This window comes from Rana temporaria, chromosome 8, assembly GCF_905171775.1.
Source record: "Rana temporaria chromosome 8, aRanTem1.1, whole genome shotgun sequence".
NCBI lineage: Eukaryota > Metazoa > Chordata > Amphibia > Anura > Ranidae > Rana > Rana temporaria.
In genome coordinates, this window is record NC_053496.1 from 179,507,983 (window position 1) to 179,529,666 (window position 21,684).

Sequence of the window (21,684 nt, forward strand, 5' to 3'; positions counted from 1 at the left end):
CCCGGAGGGAAGACCGGGCGAAGATGGAAGCCCTGGATCGGTCCCAGCATTGCGCTGAAGGACACCATAGGACAGGTAAGTCTGCCATAATGTACTAATATGCTGTGCATACTAGCACATTATGCCATAACCTTAGTCATAAGGGTTATGACTAAGGCCTTATAGGCTGAAACGCGTCAACTGTTTTCATTTGCATTTGTTCACTGTGGCTTGTCAATAAAAACAAAGGCCCGGATTCACGTAGCACTTACGCCGATGTATCTCGAGATACGCCGCGTAAGTGCACAGATGCGCCGTCGTATCTATGCCCCTAACTCTGAAAGCAAGATACGCCTGAAATTAGGCTTCATCCGACCATCGTAAGTTTCCTACGCCGTCATATCGTGGGCGCATATTTACGCTGGCCGCAAGGGGCGCTCCCATTGAATTACGCGTTGAATATGCAAATCACTGAGATACGCAGATTCACGAACGTACTTGCGCCCGTCGCAGTAATATACGCCGTTTACATAAGGCGTACGTCCGGCGTAAAGTTATTCCACATATAGGAGGCGCATCCCATGCAAAGGTATGGACCACGGAACAGCCGTCGTATTTTACGTCGTTTACGTAGTACTACGTATATGGGGCTGGGCGTAGGTTACGTTCAGTGATTCAACGTATCTTAGGCGTTCTATCCGACATGATTCTGAGCATGCGCCCTGGGAAGCGTCCACGGGACAGCGCATGCGCAGTTCGTTCGGCCCATCATTTGCATGGGGTCACGGTTCATTTAAATGTATCAGGCCCACTTCCACCTACTTTGAATTAGGCCGGCTTACGCCTAGGAACTTACGTTACGCCGTCGCAACGTTGGGAGCAAGTGCTTTGTGAATACTGTGCTTGCCTCTCTGTGTTACGTTGGCGTAGCGCATATGAGATGCGCTACGCCGGCATAAAGATGCGCTCAGGTATGTGAATCCCGGCCAAAGATTTTTTAAGCAGCAACAACCGGAGTGCGGATCTTTTTTCCTACATTATGCCATAACCTACCTTGGGGGGGCTTAAAACAAAATTTTTATAGCCGGCTTTACTTCATTTATAACTGTGTGCCTAGCCGGTATTTGTGTACTGTGGGGAGGTGATTTTTACATGTTTCCCTGTCTCTGCTTTGCAGGAACACAGGATCCAAGTCTTCCCTAATGACAGAACGGCGACCTACCTGGTTTACATAGGCAGCCTGCCGTTCTGCCTCTGTACCAAACGATCGGTGGGTGCCGGCGGACATCAAGTCTGCGGTACCGGCTGATCAGCTGCCGCTGTGCATAATTACTGCAGGAGCAAACTGCCGGCGGCACGCATTCGCTTCCGTCGAAGCGAATGCGTCTCATTTAAGACATTCCATAGCCAAACACAAAGGCTGCTACCGAACACTCCAACCAGCCGAACAAGAAACCCATAAGAATAATTCTACCCCAAGGAGAGGAGAACGGTTGGAGAATGTATTGTGAATGGTGGGGGAGATCTGTTGGAGAATGTAGTGTGGATGGTGGGAGGAGAGCTGTCGGAGAATGTAGTGTGGATGGTGGAGGAGAGCTGTTGGAGAATGTAGTGTGGAGGGAGAGCTGTAGGAGAATGTAGTGTGGATGGTGGAGGAGATCTGTCGGAGAATGTAGTGTGGATGGTGGGAGGAGAGCTGTCGGAGAATGTAGTGTGGATGGTGGGAGGAGAGCTGTCGGAGAATGTAGTGTGGATGGTGGGAGGAGAGCTGTCGGAGAATGTAGTATGGATGGTGGAGGAGAGCTTTCGGAGAATGTAGTGTGGATGGTGGGGGAGAGCTGTCGGAGAATGTAGTGTGGATGGTGGAGGAGAGCTGTCGTTGAATGTAGTGTGGATGGAGGAGGAGAGTTGTCGGAGAATGTAATGTGGATGGTGGGAGGAGATCTGTCGGAGAATGTAGTGTGGATGGTGGAGGAGAGCTGTCGGAGAATGTAGTGTGGATGGTGGAGGAGAGCTGTCGGAGAATGTAGTGTGGATGGTGGGAGGAGAGCTGTCGGAGAATGTAGTGTGAATGGTGGGAGGAGAGCTGTCGGAGAATGTAGTGTGGATGGTGGGAGGAGATCTGTCGGAGAATGTAGTGTGGATGGTGGGAGGAGAACTGTCGGAGAATGTAGTGTGGATGGTGGGAGGAGATCTGTCGGAGAATGTAGTGTGGATGGTGGGGAGAGAGCTGTCGGAGAATGTAGTGTGGATGGTGGGAGGAGAGCTGTCAGAGAATGTAGTGTGGACGGTGGAGGAGAGCTGTCGGAGAATGTAGTGTGGATGGTGGAGGAGAGCTGTCGGAGAATGTAGTGTGGATAGTGAGAGGAGAGCTGTCGGAGAATGTAGTGTGGATGGTGGAGGAGAGCTGTCGGAGAATGTAGTGTGGATGGTGGGGGAGAGCTGTCGGAGAATGTAGTGTGGATGGTGGGGGGAGAGCTGTCGGAGAATGTAGTGTGGATGGTGGGAGGAGAGCTGTCGGAGAATGTAGTGTGGATGGTGGGAGGAGAGCTGTCGGAGAATGTAGTGTGGATGGTGGGAGGAGAGCTGTCAGAGAATGTAGTGTGGACGGTGGAGGAGAGCTGTCGGAGAATGTAGTGTGGATGGTGGAGGAGAGCTGTCGGAGAATGTAGTGTGGATGGTGGAGGAGAGCTGTCAGAGAATGTAGTGTGGATGGTGGAGGAGAGCTGTCGGAGAATGTAGTGTGGATGGTGGACATCACTTTTGCAAAGTATGTACCTTGTTTTTTTTTTTTTTTCTTGGTTAACTTTTAACTTGCGCAAGAACACAGAAGAATGTTTTCAAAGTGTTCAGAAACAACGGAGGTCTTTATATTCACCCCTAGATGGCGATCTCACCAATTGTAAGTGGAACTCATAGACAGGAAATGAGGTATGGTACAGACAGGAAGTAGTATTAAGAGCAGGAAGTGAGGTAAGGGAAAAAAAACAATAGTTTCCGGTGAAGTAGCAGGAAGTAGAGAGGAGACATTGCTGTAACTAAGGAGGTAATAAGATATTATTTTATATTTACGTCCAATTGCAGCCCCTTTCCAACCTCTCCCTATTGTGTCGTTCCTCTTCCTCCATATTTGTGATGCCTTTCACTATTGATTGACAGCCTCATCTATGGGCAAAAGGGGACGATTTTGTCCAATTAATTCTAAATCCGAGGTAATCTCCAAATTCCTGTATCAGCCTGAAGGCCCCCCGAAAGTGAGGGTCCTGGATCTTGCAGATACAAAAGCATGTCGTCTGCATAGAGAGACCACCGTTCTTCAAGCTCCCCAATGCGAAGACCAGCCAGAGTTTGAGTAGATCTTAGCTTTACTGCCAGGGGCTCTATGGCCAGAGCAAACAGGAGGGGTGATAGTGGGCACCCCTAGTCTGGCCAACGGATCTGTGTACAGCAGCCGTACCCAGGAAATAAGAGGCAAAACCACTATGCCTACTCTACTGAGTGGAAATAAATGTTTGTATCTAAGGAGGCTACTACTCTTGTTCCATCACTTGGAAGTAAAATGTTCCTAAATGACATACTGGTGTCCGAAAACCTAAACAGAGATTCTAACCCAGGTTTTCTCAACTGGTTCCTCCAGTGGTTGCTAGAGGTTCCTTGAGCAATGGGCAGTTTCTGCCTCTCAGAGAAGCTCTCACTGACACCATTGATCTTTTTAGATACAGTATCTGTAAAGGGGTAATTCTTCCTAATGACCACAAGTGTAAGGAGCATTCTCCCCACTGACCATCACACTAATGTATCCTGAGTTTTAGATATAGTCATTTGTAGCTCGTGTTCTCTGAGACAGTAAATGCTGACCGGAGAGGTGAGGAGGATTCTGGGAGGTCACATGACATCACTCTCATCTCTTTACTTAAAACTCAGATCTGACCAGAGGTGAGGAGGATTCTGGGAAGTCTGTAGTGATCATTTGTACTTTCTATCCTTTCAATGGATTATAAAGTGGTGAAGAAAACATTGAGTGAACCATTTACACCCAACATTTCTGTGAAAGGGGCATCACCCATTACAGTCCCTCCACCTCATTGCCTGAAAAAAACTGTGGAAAGTTCTAGAAGTCACCAAGAAGATGATGGAGCTGCTGACAGGAGAGGTGAGCGGTGCCGGGAATTCTGGGACATTATCAAGTAACAGACAAGGGATGTGTCTGGATGGTGACGGTATCATTGTGTGTGTCAGGTTCCTATAAGGTGTCAGGATGTCACTCAGGGTTGTCCTAATGAGAGGGTACACCTGGGCACTGCCCAGGGGCCCCAGCTGCATAGGCGGCATGCAGGGGTGTAGAGGGGTCAGAGTGCTGCGGAGGCATCAATCTAGCAGATATATTATATGCACGGGACAGCTTTGTTACTTTATGAATGTAATATTTTCCCACTGTTTCTTTGCTGTACAGAATGATTGTTCATGTAGTTAATGCTCCGCTTGTCTGCCTCCTACCTACTTGATGTCTGTTTACCTGCACTGTCTCCATTGTAGGGGCCCCAAAGCATTACTTTGCCCAGGGGCCCATGATGTCACCGTCTATTTCTCCATGCAGGAGTGGGAGTATTTAGAAGGACACAAGGATCTCTACAAGGACGTCATGAATGAGAATCAGCCGCCCCTCACATCACCGGGTAAGAGGAGACTTTATTGTAAAGGAGAGAGCAGTACGGAGGGTCCACCTAGATCCCCCATCATCTGATAAACACATAGAAACAATGTATTCAGTCAGTGTGTGTGTTTCCTACAGATAAATCCAGTAATGGGAACCCACCAGAGAGATGTCCTCATCCTCTGTATTCCCGGGATTCCACACAGGAAGGTCACACCATCCCCCACCATCATCAGGTAGATGAGGAACAATCACTGATAGTATCATTAGGATCTGTACATTATCTGCATTGTTACCATTGATGTCATTTTTATTATATATTCAGAGTGGAAACCTGAGAGAGTCTAAAGTTGAGGTTAAAGAAGAGATAAAAGAGGAGGAGGATGAGGTGATGGAGGAGTCAGAGTATCTAAAAGAACACAAAGATCTGTACCAGGACACCATGGTGGAGTCATCCAGCTACATAAACCCACCAGAGAGATGTCCCCGTCCTCTGTATTCCCGGGATTCCACACAGGAAGGTCACACCATCCCTCACTATCATCAGGTAGGTGGGACTGTATTCTAACCATGAGAAGTCATTCTATGAAATTCCTGGTTCATTCCTTTGTACAACTGTATTTTGTTATCTTTGGGGTTTAGAGTGAAGATATTAAAGTTGAGGTTAAAGAGGAAGAAGAAGAGAGGTTGGTGAGTGGAGATCAGCAGTGTATGGAGGAGGGTTGTCCTCTGGATTCCCAGAAGTCTACACAGGAAGATCTCCAATATACAGAGAATGGGAGATCAGGAGATCAGGTAGACGGGGCTGGGCACAAAGAACTAAAAAATAATTCTATGAGAGAACATTCTTCTATGTCATCTCTTATTATTGGCAGCAGTGTTTCCAGATCTTATATTTTATCATCTCTGGAATTTAGAATGAAGAACGGAAAGATATCAAAGCTGAGATTAAAGAGGAAGAAGAAGAGAGGTTGGTGAGTGGAGATCAGCAGTCTATGGAGGAGGGGGAGATGATTATGGAAAGTAAACAGGAGGAATCTTCTCTACATAAGGACACAAGTAAGTCATAAAGAATTAATTTTATATTTCATGGGTTGAAAAAGACAAATGTTCTTGGAATTCACCCCCAAAAAAATGAAAATGTAAACCTGCTGTTTAGATGCGGATGAAGGAAGGAAATTTATATCACGTTTGGCCCAATTTTCCCAACAGGAATGAAATAATTCCATCCTGATCCCGAAAAGTTAGTCAGATAATTTCACACATCGACATTCTACTATTTTTAATTCCTACAAATATTAGTAGCTGAAGAAACCCTCAACATCACGGGGTGCTCAACCTGAGGTCCTCCCAGCTGTTGCAGAACTACAAGTCCCATGAGGCATTGCAAGGCTGACAGGTGCCTCTCAAAGCCAGGGGCATGATGGGACTTGTAGTTTCGCAACAGCTGGAGGGCCACAGGTTGGGCACCCCGTGCTCAATATAATATATTTTTGTTTTTGGGTTTAAAGTGATATAAACATACGCTGGTCCCTTCTATTTCTGTATGTGGATTAGGGGTGCAACGGATCAAACAACTCACGGTTCGGATCGTTCCTCGGATCAGAGTCCCGGATCGGATCATTCTACCGATCAGCAAAAAAAACACAAGACAAACATAAGTTTTGTCTTTTTGTTTATTAACACTTTTAAATTGTGTCCAGGGGAGGACGGAACACTGGGCAGTCAGGGAAGGCAGGGGAGCTCATCTGGGCCGCCGCCGGGTGCTGCGGGAGCGCTCTCAGGCACTCCGGAGGCTGATCCAGGAGGGGAGTGAACTCCAGGCAATCAGGAAGGCCAGGAAAGCTTGTTGCGGTGTCTCGTCACATTCGGCTCCCCATTGCATTTGGCTACGGAAGTGACGTACCATCGCCGCCATCTTCCTACACCCCGCACTCCTCCATAATAATGATACACCGAGAAGGGGGTAAGTGGACATCTTCTTGCATGCCACAGTTATTTTTAACAGGAAATGGAGCTTATATGCTTAAATACAGTATTTGGAAATCCAACGAACTGTTTAGATCAGGGGTCTCCAAACTTTTCAAACAAAGGGCCAGTTTATTGTCCTTCAGACTTTAGGAGGGCCAGCGGGGGTAGAAAATGTCACGGGCCCAGCATCAGTGAGAATAAATATGGACTCAGGGTTGGTGGTCAGTAGGAGGAGGAGTAGGGCCCCTATCAGTAGGAGGAATAGTATCCCATCATTGATATCAGTAGAAGAAATAGGGCCCCTTGTAGGTGTCAGTTGGAGGAAAAGTGCCTCAAGGGCCAGATAAAGGCTAGCAAAGGGCCACATCTGGCCCTCGGGCCACAGTTTGGAGACCCCTGGTTTAGATGTTAAATTTTAAAAGCAGCAGCAAACCCGCTGACTTAACATGTTTGCTAATGTGACAGAACATCTCTGATTTTCACATTTCACATGTAAACAGTCCGTCGGATTTACAAATACTGTATGTAAGCACATAATCTCCGTTTTTGTGTTGAAAATAACTGTGAAATCTAAAATTCCGGTGGGTGTAACAAGGGGTCCGCTTGCCCGCTTCTCACTCAATCATTACTGTGTGGGGTGTAGCAAGATGGCGGCGACGGAACGTCACTTCCGTAGCCAAATGTGATGTGTAGCCGAATGTGGCGATACAGCGGGCCGCCGCCAGGTGGACCAAGATGGCCACCGCTCCGGGAGCTAGGCCGAAGCCGCGGCCTCTCCTATGGCCGATGCAGGACCGGGAGGCCAAACTTCCAGGCTCCAAAGGCAGCGGACGTGGATGGCACAGGATGCTGACAGGAATCGGGATGGTAGGAAAGGAGTAACGGCAGCGGAGCTCTCACACTGCGGATCACGTGGTGTTAGGATGACCACATTTCCAAACCACCATTCAGGGACACCCTCCCTTCCCAAAAATCAGCTTGTGCTGCAACGAATCACAGCACAGTGATTGGACACAAGAGGCAGGATTTATGATTTCTCCAATCACAAGCAGGGGGCGGGGATTGTGCTCCTCCAGGCATTCCTAGCCAGGACAACTACTGTCAGTGAGTAAAGCGGTAAGGCGGCGGCCTTTTTTGGGGGCATCAGATTGGCCCGGGGGGGGGGGGGGGGTGGCTGTGTCAGTTTCATTCCGGGACACTGTATTGTCCTGGAATGAATGTGCCTGGGACAGACCTGCAAAATGCGGGACTGTCCCGGGCAATCCGAGACACGTGGTCACCCTACGTGGTGTGCCGATCCCAAGATGTTGATCCGTACGGATCAATGACGATCCGTTGCACCACAAATGTGGATGATGGAGATGTAATTATAATCAATATCCAGCGGTCACCTGACCCGGCTCTCTCCCAGCCTGTCTGCAGGGAAACAGTGGCAGGAGGAGCTTCTAGTCCTCTGTTGCTGGTCACATGTTCAGAATAAAAAAAAAAAAAGCCTTTGGAATACAAAGTAAAAACAAATATTTAATATCAATAAACTCTGAGAAACTGTTGAATGCTCTACCAACATAATGTATAAGACTTCTAACACTCATTGAAAACTTGGTTTCCAACAGATGGACTCTATCTATGGAAGTCTACTGAGGGACGTCTTGTTGTATCTCAAGGTTATGTTGCAGAAGATAATGGAATTGTACGATATTTTGTAGATCCCCCTAATTGTGAGGAACCTCCACATACATCCAATGGTGATAGCCAGGATGTCCATCTAAGACCTCACAGTGTGCCGACATCAACAGATCCAGAAGTGGACCCGTTATCATGCTCCGAGTGCGGGAAATGCTTCATTTACAGAAGACACCTTCTTCGACACCAGAAACTTCACGTGGGCGATCGTTATTCATGTTCAGAGTGCGGAAAATGTTTTACTGAGCAAAAACTGCTCCTCGTGCACCAGAAAATTCACACAGGGGAGCGTCCTTTTTCATGTTCAGAGTGCGGAAAATGTTTCATTCTGAAATACACACTGGTTAGACACCAGAGAAGTCATACGGGGGAGCGTCCTTTTTCATGTTCAGAGTGCGGAAAATGTTTTACTCAGCAAAAACTGCTCCTCGTGCACCAGCAAATTCATACAAGGGAGCGCCCTTTTTCATGTTCAGAGTGCGGAAAATGTTTTACTGAGAAAAAACTGCTCATCAGGCACCAGAAAATTCATACAGGGGAGCGTCCTTTTTCATGTTCAGAGTGTGGGAAATGTTTCATTCTGAAAAACGAACTGGTCAGACACCAGAGAGTTCACATGGGGGTGCGTCCTTATTCGTGTCCAGAGTGTGGGAAATGTTATACTGAGAAAGCAAATCTTCTTGCACATCAGAGAATTCACACGGGTGAAAGTCCTCATTTATGTTCAGAGTGCGGGAAATGTTTCATTCAGGAATCAGACCTTCTTCGACACCAGAAACTTCACACGAGCGATCGTCCTTATTCATGTTCAGAATGCGGAAAATGTTTTAGTGAGAAAAAAGTGTTCCTCAGGCACCAGAAAAATCATACCGCGGAGCGTCCCTTTTCATGTTCGGAGTGCGAAAAAAAATTCATTCAGAAGTCGCACCTTCTTAAACACCAGAGAATTCACACTGGCGAGCGCCCTTTCCTATGTTCAGAGTGCGGGAAGTGCTTTACTGAGAAAGGCGCACTTCTTAGGCACCAAAGGATTCACACAGGCGAGCGCCCTTTCTTATGTTCGGAGTGCGGTAAATGTTTCCGTCACAAGAAAGCACTTATTACGCACCAGATAATTCACACTGGGGAACTGCCCTTTTCATGTTCAGAGTGCGGGAAGTTTTTCACTGATAAAAAAACACTTCTCGCACACCAGAGAAAACACAGCGGTGAGCGTCCCTTCTCATGTTTAAAATGAGGGGAGTGTTACACGGAGAAGGAAAAACTTCTTGCACACCAGAAAAATTCACATGGGTGAAAGTCCTCATTTATGTTCAGAGTGCGGGAAACTTTTCATTCAGAAATCAGACCTTCTTAAACACCAGAGAATTCACACAGGCGAGCGCCCTTTCCTATGTTCAGAGTGCGGGAAATGTTTCACTGAGGAAAGAGATCTTATTACACACCGGAGGATGTGTAAGATTTTTTTAAGGAGCAACAACCAGAGTTCGGATCTTTTTTCCTACATTATGCCATCACCTACCTGGGGGGCTGTAACGATATCACGTACTGGACACATGAAGAGCTGTAGCTAGTGGCCATGTTGTTTGAAAACCGTACGGCAGCCATGACAGCTTAGCTAATCGTGTAACATTGCAGTAGAAATTAACTCACTCCCTCCTCCCTTATGTTTAGGAATTCATAGGCTTGATACTTCAAACAAGCTGTTATCTCAGCAGAGAAAGCGGAACCAAGCTAGGTCTTAAAATAACAGCTACAGGCCTATCGTAATACCGTCACCCTCTCAACTTAGATAACCAACAGATCCCGGTGATCTGCCGATATGGTTCCTCCTATCGAAATGGTTCCCCCCCCCCCCCCCTTGACTGCGCAGGTGCAATCCGAGCAACGGAAATCACCGAACCTGATCAGCTGTTTTCAGGGATAGCAACAGGTCCAGGGCGACGTGGAATTCGCTGTAAGTGGCCAGTCGGCCCTACGTCCTCGCTGCGCTCACTCGGCCTCCTGGCTCTTTTTTTAACATCCTCCAAGTTCACGGGGATGGTAAGGAATGAGCCTGGATGCCGCTCGAGCTGCGCATGCACCGCGTACACTCGAAGAACAGCCAATCAGGTTCGGAGATTTTTGTGGGCTTCGTCTGCGCCTGTGCAGTCAAGCATGGAACCATATCGATAGGGGAACTAGCTCGACAAGACACCAGTCGTAAACCTTTAGTGCACATAATGGGCTGGATTCACAAAGAGTTACGTCGGCGTATCAGTAGATACGCCGCCGTAAGTCCGAATCCGTTCCGTCGTATCTTTAAGCATATGCTCAAATTGAGATACGCTTAAATGTTGCTAAGATACGACCGGGCGTAAGTCTCCTACGCCGTCGTATCTTAGGGTGCATATTTACGCTGGCCGCTAGGTGGCGCTTCCGTTGATTTCCGCGTATAATATGCAAATGAGCTAGATACGATTCAGAAACGTATGTGCGCCCGGCGGATTTTTTTACGTCGTTTACGTAAGGCTTTTTCCGGCGTAAAGTTACTCCTGCTATATGAGGCATAGCCAATGTTAAGTATGGACGTCGGGACAGTGTCGAATTTTACTACGTTTACGTCGTTTGTGTAAGTCGTTCGCGAATAGGGCTTTGCGTAAATTACGTTCACGTCGAAAGCATTGACTATTTGCTACGTGATTAGGAGCATGCGCACTGGGATACGTTCACGGACGGCGCATGCGCCGTTCGTTAGAAATGTCATTTACGTGGGGTCATGTTTTGTTTACATAAAACACGACCCACCTCTTCACAATTTGAATTAGGCGCGCTAACGCCGGCACATTTACGCTACGCCGTCGTAACTTAGGGCGCAGGTTCTTTATGAATACAGAACCTGCCTCACTAAGTTACGGCGGCGTATCGTATCTGAGATACGCTACGCCCGCACAAAGTTACGGCGGGCTATCTGAATCTAGCCCAAACTTTAAACCTTGGTATAAGCATGAAAGTTCAACATGTCCAAATAAATAATAGCACCGCCATAATATGGACATATTTTGTTTCCTCGGATAAATTTTGTTTAAAGTTCAGACACCCCTATGACAGGTCATATGGAAAGCCCCTGGTCCCCTTTATTCCTCCTAGGTAAACTAGAAATTGGAGACTTGTCATGCCTGTACTTGTTTTAAAGCAAATGTCACGCTGAACAATAAAATGGACATTGTTAGTTTGTAAACATTAGAGATGCAGAAATATGAATATGTATCACAAAGTGTACCTGGGACATGGTCATAAATGTAGACCCCTCCCAGTAACCAACCTCTAAATAAGAAGACCAGACGATTGGTCACTGGTCGCTGTCAACACCCCTTGATCTGACAGAAAAGAGGAGATGCCGAGACAATGGGCAGTTCTCCTTTTTCCATCCAAGCAGGAACATCTGCCAAGTTTGAGAACCGATTACCCAGCTCATCGATCGAACTCTGATCAACCCTTGGACAATAATTGCAAGTATTCTTCTTCTCCAATTCTACCTTATTACTCTGTGGCTGTATATTGTCGTTATCTCTTGAAAAATGTTTTTCTGTAAACATTTCATTGCACCAACTTTTCAGAATAAACCCTTATGTTGAAAAGTGTTAACCTTGCCTCTAAAGCACTTAAAGCGGTGGTTCACCCTCAGTGACACGATTTTACCATCGAGACAGGCATTGTAGCGCGAGCTACAGTATGCCTGTCCCGATTTTTTTACCCCCATACTCACTGTGTACTCGTACATTATAGATTTCGGCTCCCGCAGGGAATGGGCGTGCCTATGGAGAGGGAGGATGATTGACGGCCGGCCCTGGCACGTCACTCTCCCGGAAAACAGCCGGAGTAGGTCTCGGCTCTTCACGGCGCCTGCGCACAGGCTATGCGCAGGCGCCGTGAAGAGCCAAGCCTATTTCGGCTATTTCCGGAGAAGCGTGACGCGCCAGAGCCGGCCGTCAATCATCCTCCGTCTCCATAGGCACGCCCATTCCCCGAGGGGAGTCGGTATCTTCGATGTACGAGTACACGGTGAGTACGGGGATAAAAAAAATCGGGACAGGCATACTGTAGCTCGCGCCACAATGCCTGATTTTATGGTAGAAGAAATTTTTTTTTTTTTTTTGGGTTTATAGGGTGAACCCCCGCTTTAATGCAAGCTATAAACGAACCTCTGCCTCTTGAAGAGCGCTACTGTTGTAGAGTAAGGCAGGGTTTGACAAATTTGCTTGGAATCTAGGAGCCAGCTAAAAAAAGTTAGGAGCCAGAAAAAGCACCCCGTCCCGACAAGCTTGCGCGCAGAAGCGAACACATACGTGAGCAGCGCCTGCATATGTAAACGGTGTTCAAACCACACACGTGAGGTATCTCCGCGATTGGTAGAGCGAGAGCAATAATTCTAGCCCTAGACCTCCTCTGTAACTCAAAACATGCAACCTGTAGAATTTTTTTTAAACGTCGCCTATGAAGATTTTAAAGGGTAAAAGTTTGTCCGCATTCCACGAGCGGACGCAATTTTGAAGCGTGACATGTTGGGTATGAATTTACTCGGCGTAACATTATCTTTCATAATATTAAAAAAAATGGGGATAACTTTACTGTTGTCTTATTTTTTTATCAAAAAAAGTGTAATTTTTTCCCCAAAAAGTGCGCTTGTAAGACTGCTCCGCAAATACGGCGTGACAGAATGTATTGCAACGATCGCCATTTTATTCTCTAGGGTGTTAGGATAACAAATATATATAATGTTTGGGGGTTCTAATTAGAGGGGAGAAGATGGCAGTGAAAATAGTGAAAAATGACATTAGAATTGCTGTTTAACTTGTAATGCTTAACTTGTAATACCAACGGCCACCACCAGATGGCGCCAGCTCACATATGGTGGTAATAACTTGTAATACCAACGGCTCACCACCAGATGGCGCCAGCTCCTAAAAAAAAAACCGTCAGTGGTGGCAGTTAAAGGGTTAATTGTGTAATTAGCCCAGTGACAATCGCTCTCAGGCTGTTGGCACTTAGATTGTGGTCCCGCAAGCTGGAAAATCTTTGTGCAGGGCACAGCTGAGTGTGGCATTGTTACATAAGTGACAGTGTGGTGTGAGGTTGGCCGGTCCTTCGTCACCAGTTAACGAGGAGGGCAGGGATCTGACACCCGCGTTCGTCACAGGGGCTTAAAACAACATTTTTACTTTACTTCCTTTATAACTGTGTGCCTAGCCGGTGTTTTGTGTACTGTGGGGGAGGTGCTTTTTACTAGGGGAAGATATGGTTCCTTGTCTCTGCTTTACAGGAACTCGGGATCCATGCCTTCCCTACCGACAGCGACCTGTCTTCTTTTCATAGGCAGCCTGCCGTTCTGCCACTGTACCGAACGATCGGTGGGTGCCGGCGAATATCAAGTCTGCGGTACCCGCTGATCGGCTACCGCTGTGCATATCACAGTAGGAGCGAGCCGCTAGTGACGCGCATTCGCTTCTGCCACCCGGAAGTGCAGGATCACGTGTGTGTGTGTGTGTGTGTATAATTTTATATATATATATGTGATCCTGCACACAGCAGCCGCCCTGTAGTAGTAAACCTGATCTACGGCAGTCGTGGAATGGTTAAAATGTTGCGAATACAGAAAAATACCGGTTATTCTGCCAGACACCCAGCAAGCTTAAAACTTCCAATAGTGAGCCTTTTCTCTTTTTATTTTTTTTTTTTTTTTAACCACTTAAGCCCCGGACCATTATGCAGGTTAAGGACCTTGCCCCTTTTTGCGATTCGGCACTGCGTCGCTTAAATTGACAATTGCGCGGTCGTGCGACGTGGCTCCTTTGACGTCCTTTTTTCCCCCTCACAAATGGTGGTATTTGATCACCTCTGCGGTTTCTATTTTTTGCGCTATAAACAAAAATAGAGCGACAATTTTAAAAAAAAAACAATATTTTTTACTTTTTGCTATAATAAATATCCCCAAAAAAAGATATAAAAAAACGTTTTTTTATCCTCAGTTTAGGCCGTTACGTTTTCTTCTACATATTTTTGGTAAAAAAAAATTGCAATAAGCGTTTATCGGTTGGTTTGCGCAAAATTTATAGCGTTTACAAAATAGGGGATAGTTTTTGGGCATTTTTATTAAATTATTTTGTTTTTTTTACTACTGGTGGCGGCGATCAGTGATTTTTTTTTTTTTCGTGACTGCGACATTATGGCGGACACTTTGGACAATTTTGACCTATTTTTTGGGACCATTGTCATTTTCACAGCGAAAAGTGCTATAAAAATGCACTGATTATAGTGAAAATGACAATGGCAGTTTAGGAGTTAACCCTTACAGCGCCCCCTAGTGGTTAAGTGTGACCTCATATGTGTTTCTAACTGTAGGGGGTGGGGCTGGACGTGTGACGTCATTGATCGTCTTTTCCTATATCAGGGAACAGACGATCAATGACACTGCCACTGTGAAGAACAGGGAAGGTGTGTTTACACTCACCTCTGCCCGTTCTTCAGCTCTTGTGACCGATCGCGGGACACCAGTGGCGATAAGGTCCGCGGGCACGGTCAGGAAGCTTCGGACCGGGTGGCGCTGGCGACCCACGGCTGGGCTCTTAAAGGCAACGTACATGTACGTGCCTGTGCCCAGCCGTGCTATTCTGATGACGTATATGTGCAGGAGGCGGTCCTTAAGTGGTTAAACCCATGTTGTGTAAACACACTCTAAAAACCCCACCCTGTTCCAAAAAAAAGGACATATGGTTCTCCAAAATAGAAGGACCTTGCCCTGATTCCCCCGCGGCGTTAGGCTCCAGACGTGGGACTGGGGTACTTTCACCTGGTCCATCTGGCCAAAGCCAGACAGACCCTGTTCTCTGGGAGGTCTGCTGAAACAGACCACCCCAAGTACTAGGTGGGGCTCCCTCCGAAGGAAGACCCCCAATGAGAGAGGACAAACTAAGCCAGGAGGCCATGTCCACCCCCTCCCAAGACTTTCAGGGCAGGCCCGAGGACCTACACCCTACTCTTCAATGTAAAACAAAGTGTACATACCCAACAACCAGAAAAAAATACATAAAGTGACACACAAGATGGACAACATAAAGGTGAGGAAAAGGGAAGTGGAGAATTGTGAAATACAATGGCCTGCTGGCTGGCCTTCTGGCCAGGAATAAAAAATTCCTAAAGGCCCGGCCCAAGAGGCAGGTGTGATAAACTTGTCATGGTGCAGTGACCTTGGTGCCATAACACAAAGTGACCCGCACTCACAGTGAAGATTACGGGCACATACACCACAAGCTTTTTTCGGGACCCAGCCTTCCGCCAGACCCAGTGCCTCTCCACCCTCACCAGAGGTACCCTTCCGGCTTTCTAGGGGGAGCCCAATGCCGGCCTCCAAGTTTGTTAGGATGCTCCGGACTCCGCTCAACCCAATATTAACCTTCTAGGTACCATTACACAAGAGGATTTACATAGCCTCCCCCCCCCATCCACCCTCATAGTCGGGGCATTAGCACAGCACCTCCTATTGGCAACTGATAAGAACAGATACTACACTTGATCTTAGCCAAATGGCTGAGACGTGATAGTGAGCTGCCAACCTTCCTTCTGCTGGACTGAAATCCAATACAGTGTTGGCCCTGCCCAATCCTCCCCTGCTGGACTCCAGAACACCTTCTTTCTTTCTTACAGAGGACAGTGGGTTGGATTCTGTATTCTAAATCAAAAGTGAATAGTCTAGAGCAGGGGTCTCCAAAGTACGGCCCGCTAGGACGTTTTTTGTCCGGCCTGTAGCTACAATCATCAGACTCACTGCGGGGATGGACTCTGCTCAAGTTGCGGGGATTGCTCTGCATTCTGACAGGAATTGAGGGGGGTGTGCAGCGCAAGTCCCCATAGATTTAATACTGTGAGTGAATGATAGTTATAGGTCTCACGGGATTAAATTACAGTACTATGGTCCTTTAAAAAGCTGTGTGAGAATGTAGTGTGGATGATGGAGGAGAGTTGTCGGAGAATGTAGTGTGGATGGTGGAGGAGAGCTGTCGGAGAATGTAGTGTGGAGGGTGGAAGGAGAGCTGTCGGAGAATGTAGTGTGGATGGTGGAGGAGATCTGTCGGAGAATGCAGTGTGGAGGAGAGATGTCGGAGAATGTAGTGTGGATGGTGGAGGAGAGATGTCGGAGAATGTAGTGTGGATGGTGGAGGAGAGATCTGTTGGAGAATGTAGTGTGGATGGTGGAGGAGAGATGTCGGAGAATGTAGTGTGGATGGTGGAGGAGAGCTGTCGGAGAATGTAGTGTGGATGGTGGGAGGGGAGCTGTCGGAGAATGTAGTGTGGATGGTGGAGGAGAGCTGTCGGAGAATGTAGTGTGGATGGTGGAGGAGAGATGTCGGAGAATGTAGTGTGCATGGTGGGGGAGAGCTGTCGGAGAATGTAGTGTGGATGGTGGGGGAGATCTGTCGGAGAATGTAGTGTGGATGGTGGGGGAGATCTGTCGGAGAATGTAGTGTGGATGGTGGGAGGGGAGCTGTCGGAGAATGTAGTGTGGATGGTGGAGGAGAGCTGTCGGAGAATGTAGTGTGGATGGTGGAGGAGAGCTGTCAGAGAATGTAGTGTGGATGGTGGAGGAGAGCTGTTCAGAGAATGTAGTGTGGATGGTGGAGGGAGAGCTGTCGGAGAATGTAGTGTGGATGGTGGAGGAGAGCTGTCGGAGAATGTAGTGTGGATGGTGGAGGAGAGCCGTCTGAGAATGTCAGCTTGTCCTGCTTTGCTTCTCTGTCCTTGAGGGCAATAAAAAAAAAAATTTCATTGCTTATGCTTTGCCAAATGAAATGTTTGAAACGCTACAGTCCACTTTTCTATTGACCTACAAATCCAGAGAACCTAAAATAACCACTTAAGGCCAATGAAAAAGACAATAACTTTTGCAAAGTATGTACTTTTTTTTTCCTTGGTTGACTTTTAACTTGCACAAGAACACGGAAGAATGTTTTCAAAGTGTTCAGAAACAACGGAGGCGGCAGTCTTTATATTCACCCCAAGATGGCGATCTCACCAATTGTAAGCCGAACGCATAGACAGAAAATGAGGTGTGATACAGACAGGAAGTAGTATTAAAGGCAGGAAGTGAGGTAAGGAAAAAAACAATAGTTTCCGGTGAACTAGCAGGAAGTAGAGAGGAGGCATTGCTGGAACTGAGGAGGTAATAAGATATTATTTTATATTTACGTCCAATTGCAGCCCCTTCCCAACCTTTCCCCATTGTGTCGATCCTCTTCCTCCATATTTGTGATGCCTTTAACCATTGATTGTGTCTGTCCTCTTCCTCTATATACAGGGAGTGCAGAATTATTAGGCAAGTTGTATTTTTGAGGATTAATTTTATTATTGAACAACAACCATGTTCTCAATGAACCCAAAAAACTCATTAATATCAAAGCAGAATATTTTTGGAAGTAGTTTTTAGTTTGTTTTTAGTGTTAGCTATTTTAGGGGGATATCTGTGTGTGCAGGTGACTATTACTGTGCATAATTATTAGGCAACTTAACAAAAAAGAAATATATACCCATTTCAATTATTTATTTTTACCAGTGAAACCAATATAACATCTCAACATTCACAAATATACATTTCTGACATTCAAAAACAAAACAAAAACAAATCAGTGACCAATATAGCCACCTTTCTTTGCATGGACACTCAAAAGCCTGCCATCCATGGATTCTGTCAGTGTTTTGATCTGTTCACCATCAACATTGCGTGCAGCAGCAACCACAGCCTCCCAGACACTGTTCAGAGAGGTGTACTGTTTTCCCTCCTTGTAAATCTCACATTTGATGATGGACCACAGGTTCTCAATGGGGTTCAGATCAGGTGAACAAGGAGGCCATGTCATTAGTTTTTCTTCTTTTATACCCTTTATTGCCAGTCACGTTGTGGAGTACTTGGACGCGTGTGATGGAGCATTGTCCTGCATGAAAATCATGTTTTTCTTGAAGGATGCAGACTTCTTCCTGTACCACTGCTTGAAGAAGGTGTCTTCCAGAAACTGGCAGTAGGACTGGGAGTTGAGCTTGACTCCATCCTCAAACCGAAAAGGCCCCACAAGCTCATCTTTGATGATACCAGCCCAAACCAGTACTCCACCTCCACCTTGCTGGCGTCTGAGTCGGACTGGAGCTCTCTGCCCTTTACCAATCCAGCCACGGGCCCATCCATCTGGCCCATCAAGACTCACTCTCATTTCATCAGTCCATAAAACCTTAGAAAAATCAGTCTTGAGATATTTCTTGGCCCAGTCTTGACGTTTCAGCTTGTGTGTCTTGTTCAGTGGTGGTCGTCTTTCAGCCTTTCTTACCTTGGCCATGTCTCTGAGTATTGCACACCTTGTGCTTTTGGGCACTCCAGTGATGTTGCAGCTCTGAAATATGGCCAAACTGGTGGCAAGTGGCATCTTGGCAGCTGCACGCTTGACTTTTCTCAGTTCATGGGCAGTTATTTTGCGCCTTGGTTTTTCCACACGCTTCTTGCGACCCTGTTGACTATTTTGAATGAAACGCTTGATTGTTTGATGATCACGCTTCAGAAGCTTTGCAATTTTAAGAGTGCTGCATCCCTCTGCAAGATATCTCACTATTTTTGACTTTTCTGAGCCTGTCAAGTCCTTCTTTTGACCCATTTTGCCAAAGGAAAGGAAGTTGACTAATAATTATGCACACCTGATATAGGGTGTTAATGTCATTAGACCACAGAGACCACATTACAGAGATGCACATCACCTAATATGCTTAATTGGTAGAAGGCTTTCAAGCCTATACAGCTTGGAGTAAGACAACATGCATAAAGAGGATGATGTGGTCAAAATACTAATTTGCCTAATAATTCTGCACTCCCTGTACACATGTTGTATTTTTTATCTCCGAAAAATGCTGCTACACACTTGTATATGATATACAATTACTATACATCAAACTCAAACACCCTCTATAAATACAGAAATACGACAAACTCAAACCCTCTATTGAGATTTCCCTCTGGGAAAATATACTGCACTTCTTCACCTGGTAGGACATCCAGATCACGTTAATAAAATATCCTATACAGGTTCCTCCTTCAAACTCCCTTGACCACCATGACTCTGCTCTTTCATGGTAGTCCACCTATTATTATTATTTTTATTATACAGGGTTTATATGGCGCCAACAGTTTACTTCACCTGGTGCCAAAGAAAAGTGCACAGCATAAAGAGGTGACACAAAAATGTGCAACGGGTGTACACAAGCCCTCTGAAATCAAAGGGCCTTGCCCTGAATCCCCCGGGGACAAGGGTACTTTTACACTAGGTCCATCTGGCCGAAACCTGTTCTCTGGAGAGTTTGCCGAAACAGACCCACCCAAGTACTAGGTGTGGCTCCCCCGAGGGTAGACCCCATGAGAGAAGGTGAACTAAGCCAGAAGGCCATATCCACCCCCTTCCAAGATGAGGAGAGGAATCCGACCCCCTGACTGGGTCAGTGCAGCCCTTAATCCCTGCCAGATAGAGAGCCCTTCTAGGTTTTCTTAGGGAGAGCCGCCAAATGCATAAGTCTCCACCGGTACTAGTCCTTCCAGGTCCCCATCAATCCAACGGATTTGCATGGTGCCACCCAGCTCCTCCACAAGATCGCCGACAGGGAAAGCACCAACACCAGCCCTTCAGCCAGACCCGATGCACCAACCTATCCTCACCAGGAGCACCCTTCTGGATGGCTCAGACTCAACAATGGGCCGGCCCCCAGTATCTGTCGGGCAGCTAGGCGTAGTCCCTACCGAAACTGTCCTTCCAGGTGCAATGACATCGCTGGATTTGCATCTGCCCTCCCCACTCTTGAGAGTAGCTTCAGCGCCTCCTCTGGCAACTGATAAGAACAAATGCTACACTTGATCTTAGCCAAAAGGCAGAGAGGCGATCAGTTCAGAAACAAAACAAAGCCAGCAGAGAATTTTTCACACCAAGAAGATCCTGAGATCTCAAAATTGTAATAATCACTAAACAGACCAGACTTAAGTGTGTTAGCATTGGGCTTGTAGTTCTACAATGTACAGCAATCCTCCCATTAACCCTCTCACATTCTATAATTGTGTGACCAATACCATCCAATTTTTTTTTCATATTCCAAAGTTATCTCTCTATAAGGAAGCCTGTGAAAAGACGTCACAAATGAGGATGGAGGAGGACCGGAGTCGCATGACTGAGAAGATACTAAACTTCACCCTGGAGATCATCTACCTGCTGATCGGAGAGGTGAGGAGGATTCTGGGAGGTCACATGACATCACTCATATCTCTATGCTGACCATCCCCCAGTACACGGCGAGGTGTAATGGCGGTCGGCAGACGCTAAACCTGCTGGCGTGGAGGTGGAAGCCTTCTGATTTGGACAGAGAGGCATGAGGTCGAAGCTGGAGGGCTGGGCCTCTGGCCTGGATTTGGTGGTGCCTGCCCCAGTCAGTTGTTCGGGAGACAACCCTTGCTCCTCTTTTCGTCGGGAGGAGCGGTTAGTATTTCCGGAACGTGATTAGGTGGGAGGGATGGGGGTTGTGGGAGTAGCCTGCTGAGGTGGGCTCTCCCCGATGTCTCTGAACTCATACTTTACTGGCTGGGAAGGATGCTGCTGGTCCGGGCCAGGGGTCAGGGTCCATTGAAAAGCCTGTGGAGATAGTGCCCCTGGAGTGGCAGTCCAGGGGTGCCATACATTGCCCAAGTGTTTAAGGGGCACTTACCGTATGGCACTTTGGTCACGATCTCCACAACACACTTTTTAACACCTGCCTCTAGGGCCGAGCCTTTTGGCTAGGACCAGGGGAATTTTTGTTTCCTGGCCGGAGGGCCGGCCATCGTATTGCACGATGGTGACTTTCCACTCACCTCTCCCACCTTCCTTCTCCCCCACTTTATTTTTTATTTTACCCCCTTGTTTGTCACTTTTATGTCTTTTTTTTGTTGGTGCACTTTTTGTACACCTTTGTGTGTGATTAGTAGGGTGCTGGTCCTCGGGCCTGCCCTGAACGTCTTGGAAGTGGGTGGACATGGCCTTCTGGCTTAGTTCGCCTGCTCTCATGGGGTCTCCCTTCGGGGGAGCCTCACCTGGGAGGGTTCTGTTTCGGCAGACCCTCCAAGGCAGTTGGGTCCGTGTCGGCTTCGGCTGCACAGATCACAGATTACCTCAGTCCCTGCCAGGAGCCTAACGCCCCGGGGGATCAGGGTTGGGCCCTTTTCGGAGGGCCATTTGACGATGCACCCGTCAGTTTTTTGTGTATCACTCTTTATGTGTGTGCACATTTTTTCCTGCACCGGGTGAAGTTTTTGGGTTGTGTTATGGACGCCACAGGCTTTGCAATAGAAAAAAAATAAAACACATGAC

At 47.0% G+C, this 21,684-nt stretch overlaps 2 protein-coding genes and 2 pseudogenes across 3 annotated transcripts in view; 2 read left to right on the top strand and 2 right to left on the bottom strand.

The window, feature by feature from the left end:
* LOC120910546 (zinc finger protein 850-like) overlaps nucleotides 1-21,684 on the top strand; it is a 1,103,195-nt gene that overhangs the window by 1,010,402 nt on the left and 71,109 nt on the right.
* Nucleotides 5,271-10,135, top strand: LOC120910100 (gastrula zinc finger protein XlCGF26.1-like). 2 transcript variants are annotated; one of them, XM_040321965.1, is made up of 3 exons: nucleotides 5,271-5,428; nucleotides 5,551-5,692; nucleotides 8,311-10,135. In XM_040321965.1, exons 1-3 carry the CDS (start codon nucleotides 5,345-5,347, stop codon nucleotides 9,522-9,524), a joined length of 1,440 nt encoding a protein of 479 aa, XP_040177899.1. In that variant the 5' UTR covers nucleotides 5,271-5,344; the 3' UTR covers nucleotides 9,525-10,135. The 2 variants fall into 2 exon arrangements, with proteins under 2 accessions (XP_040177899.1, XP_040177900.1); XM_040321966.1 differs by having other exon boundaries at nucleotides 5,623-5,692.
* LOC120912543 lies at nucleotides 15,740-15,865 on the bottom strand (annotated as a pseudogene).
* Nucleotides 20,123-20,231, bottom strand: LOC120912539 (annotated as a pseudogene).

Coding starts and splice junctions, on each gene's coding strand:
- LOC120910100 (XM_040321965.1), top strand. CDS start 5,345: ATGGAGGAGGGTTGTCCTCTGGATTCCCAGAAGTCTACACAGGAAGAT. Junction 5,429..5,550: donor ATGGGAGATCAGGAGATCAG/GTAGACGGGGCT, acceptor TCTGGAATTTAG/AATGAAGAACGGAAAGATAT. Junction 5,693..8,310: donor TTCTCTACATAAGGACACAA/GTAAGTCATAAA, acceptor GATATTTTGTAG/ATCCCCCTAATTGTGAGGAA.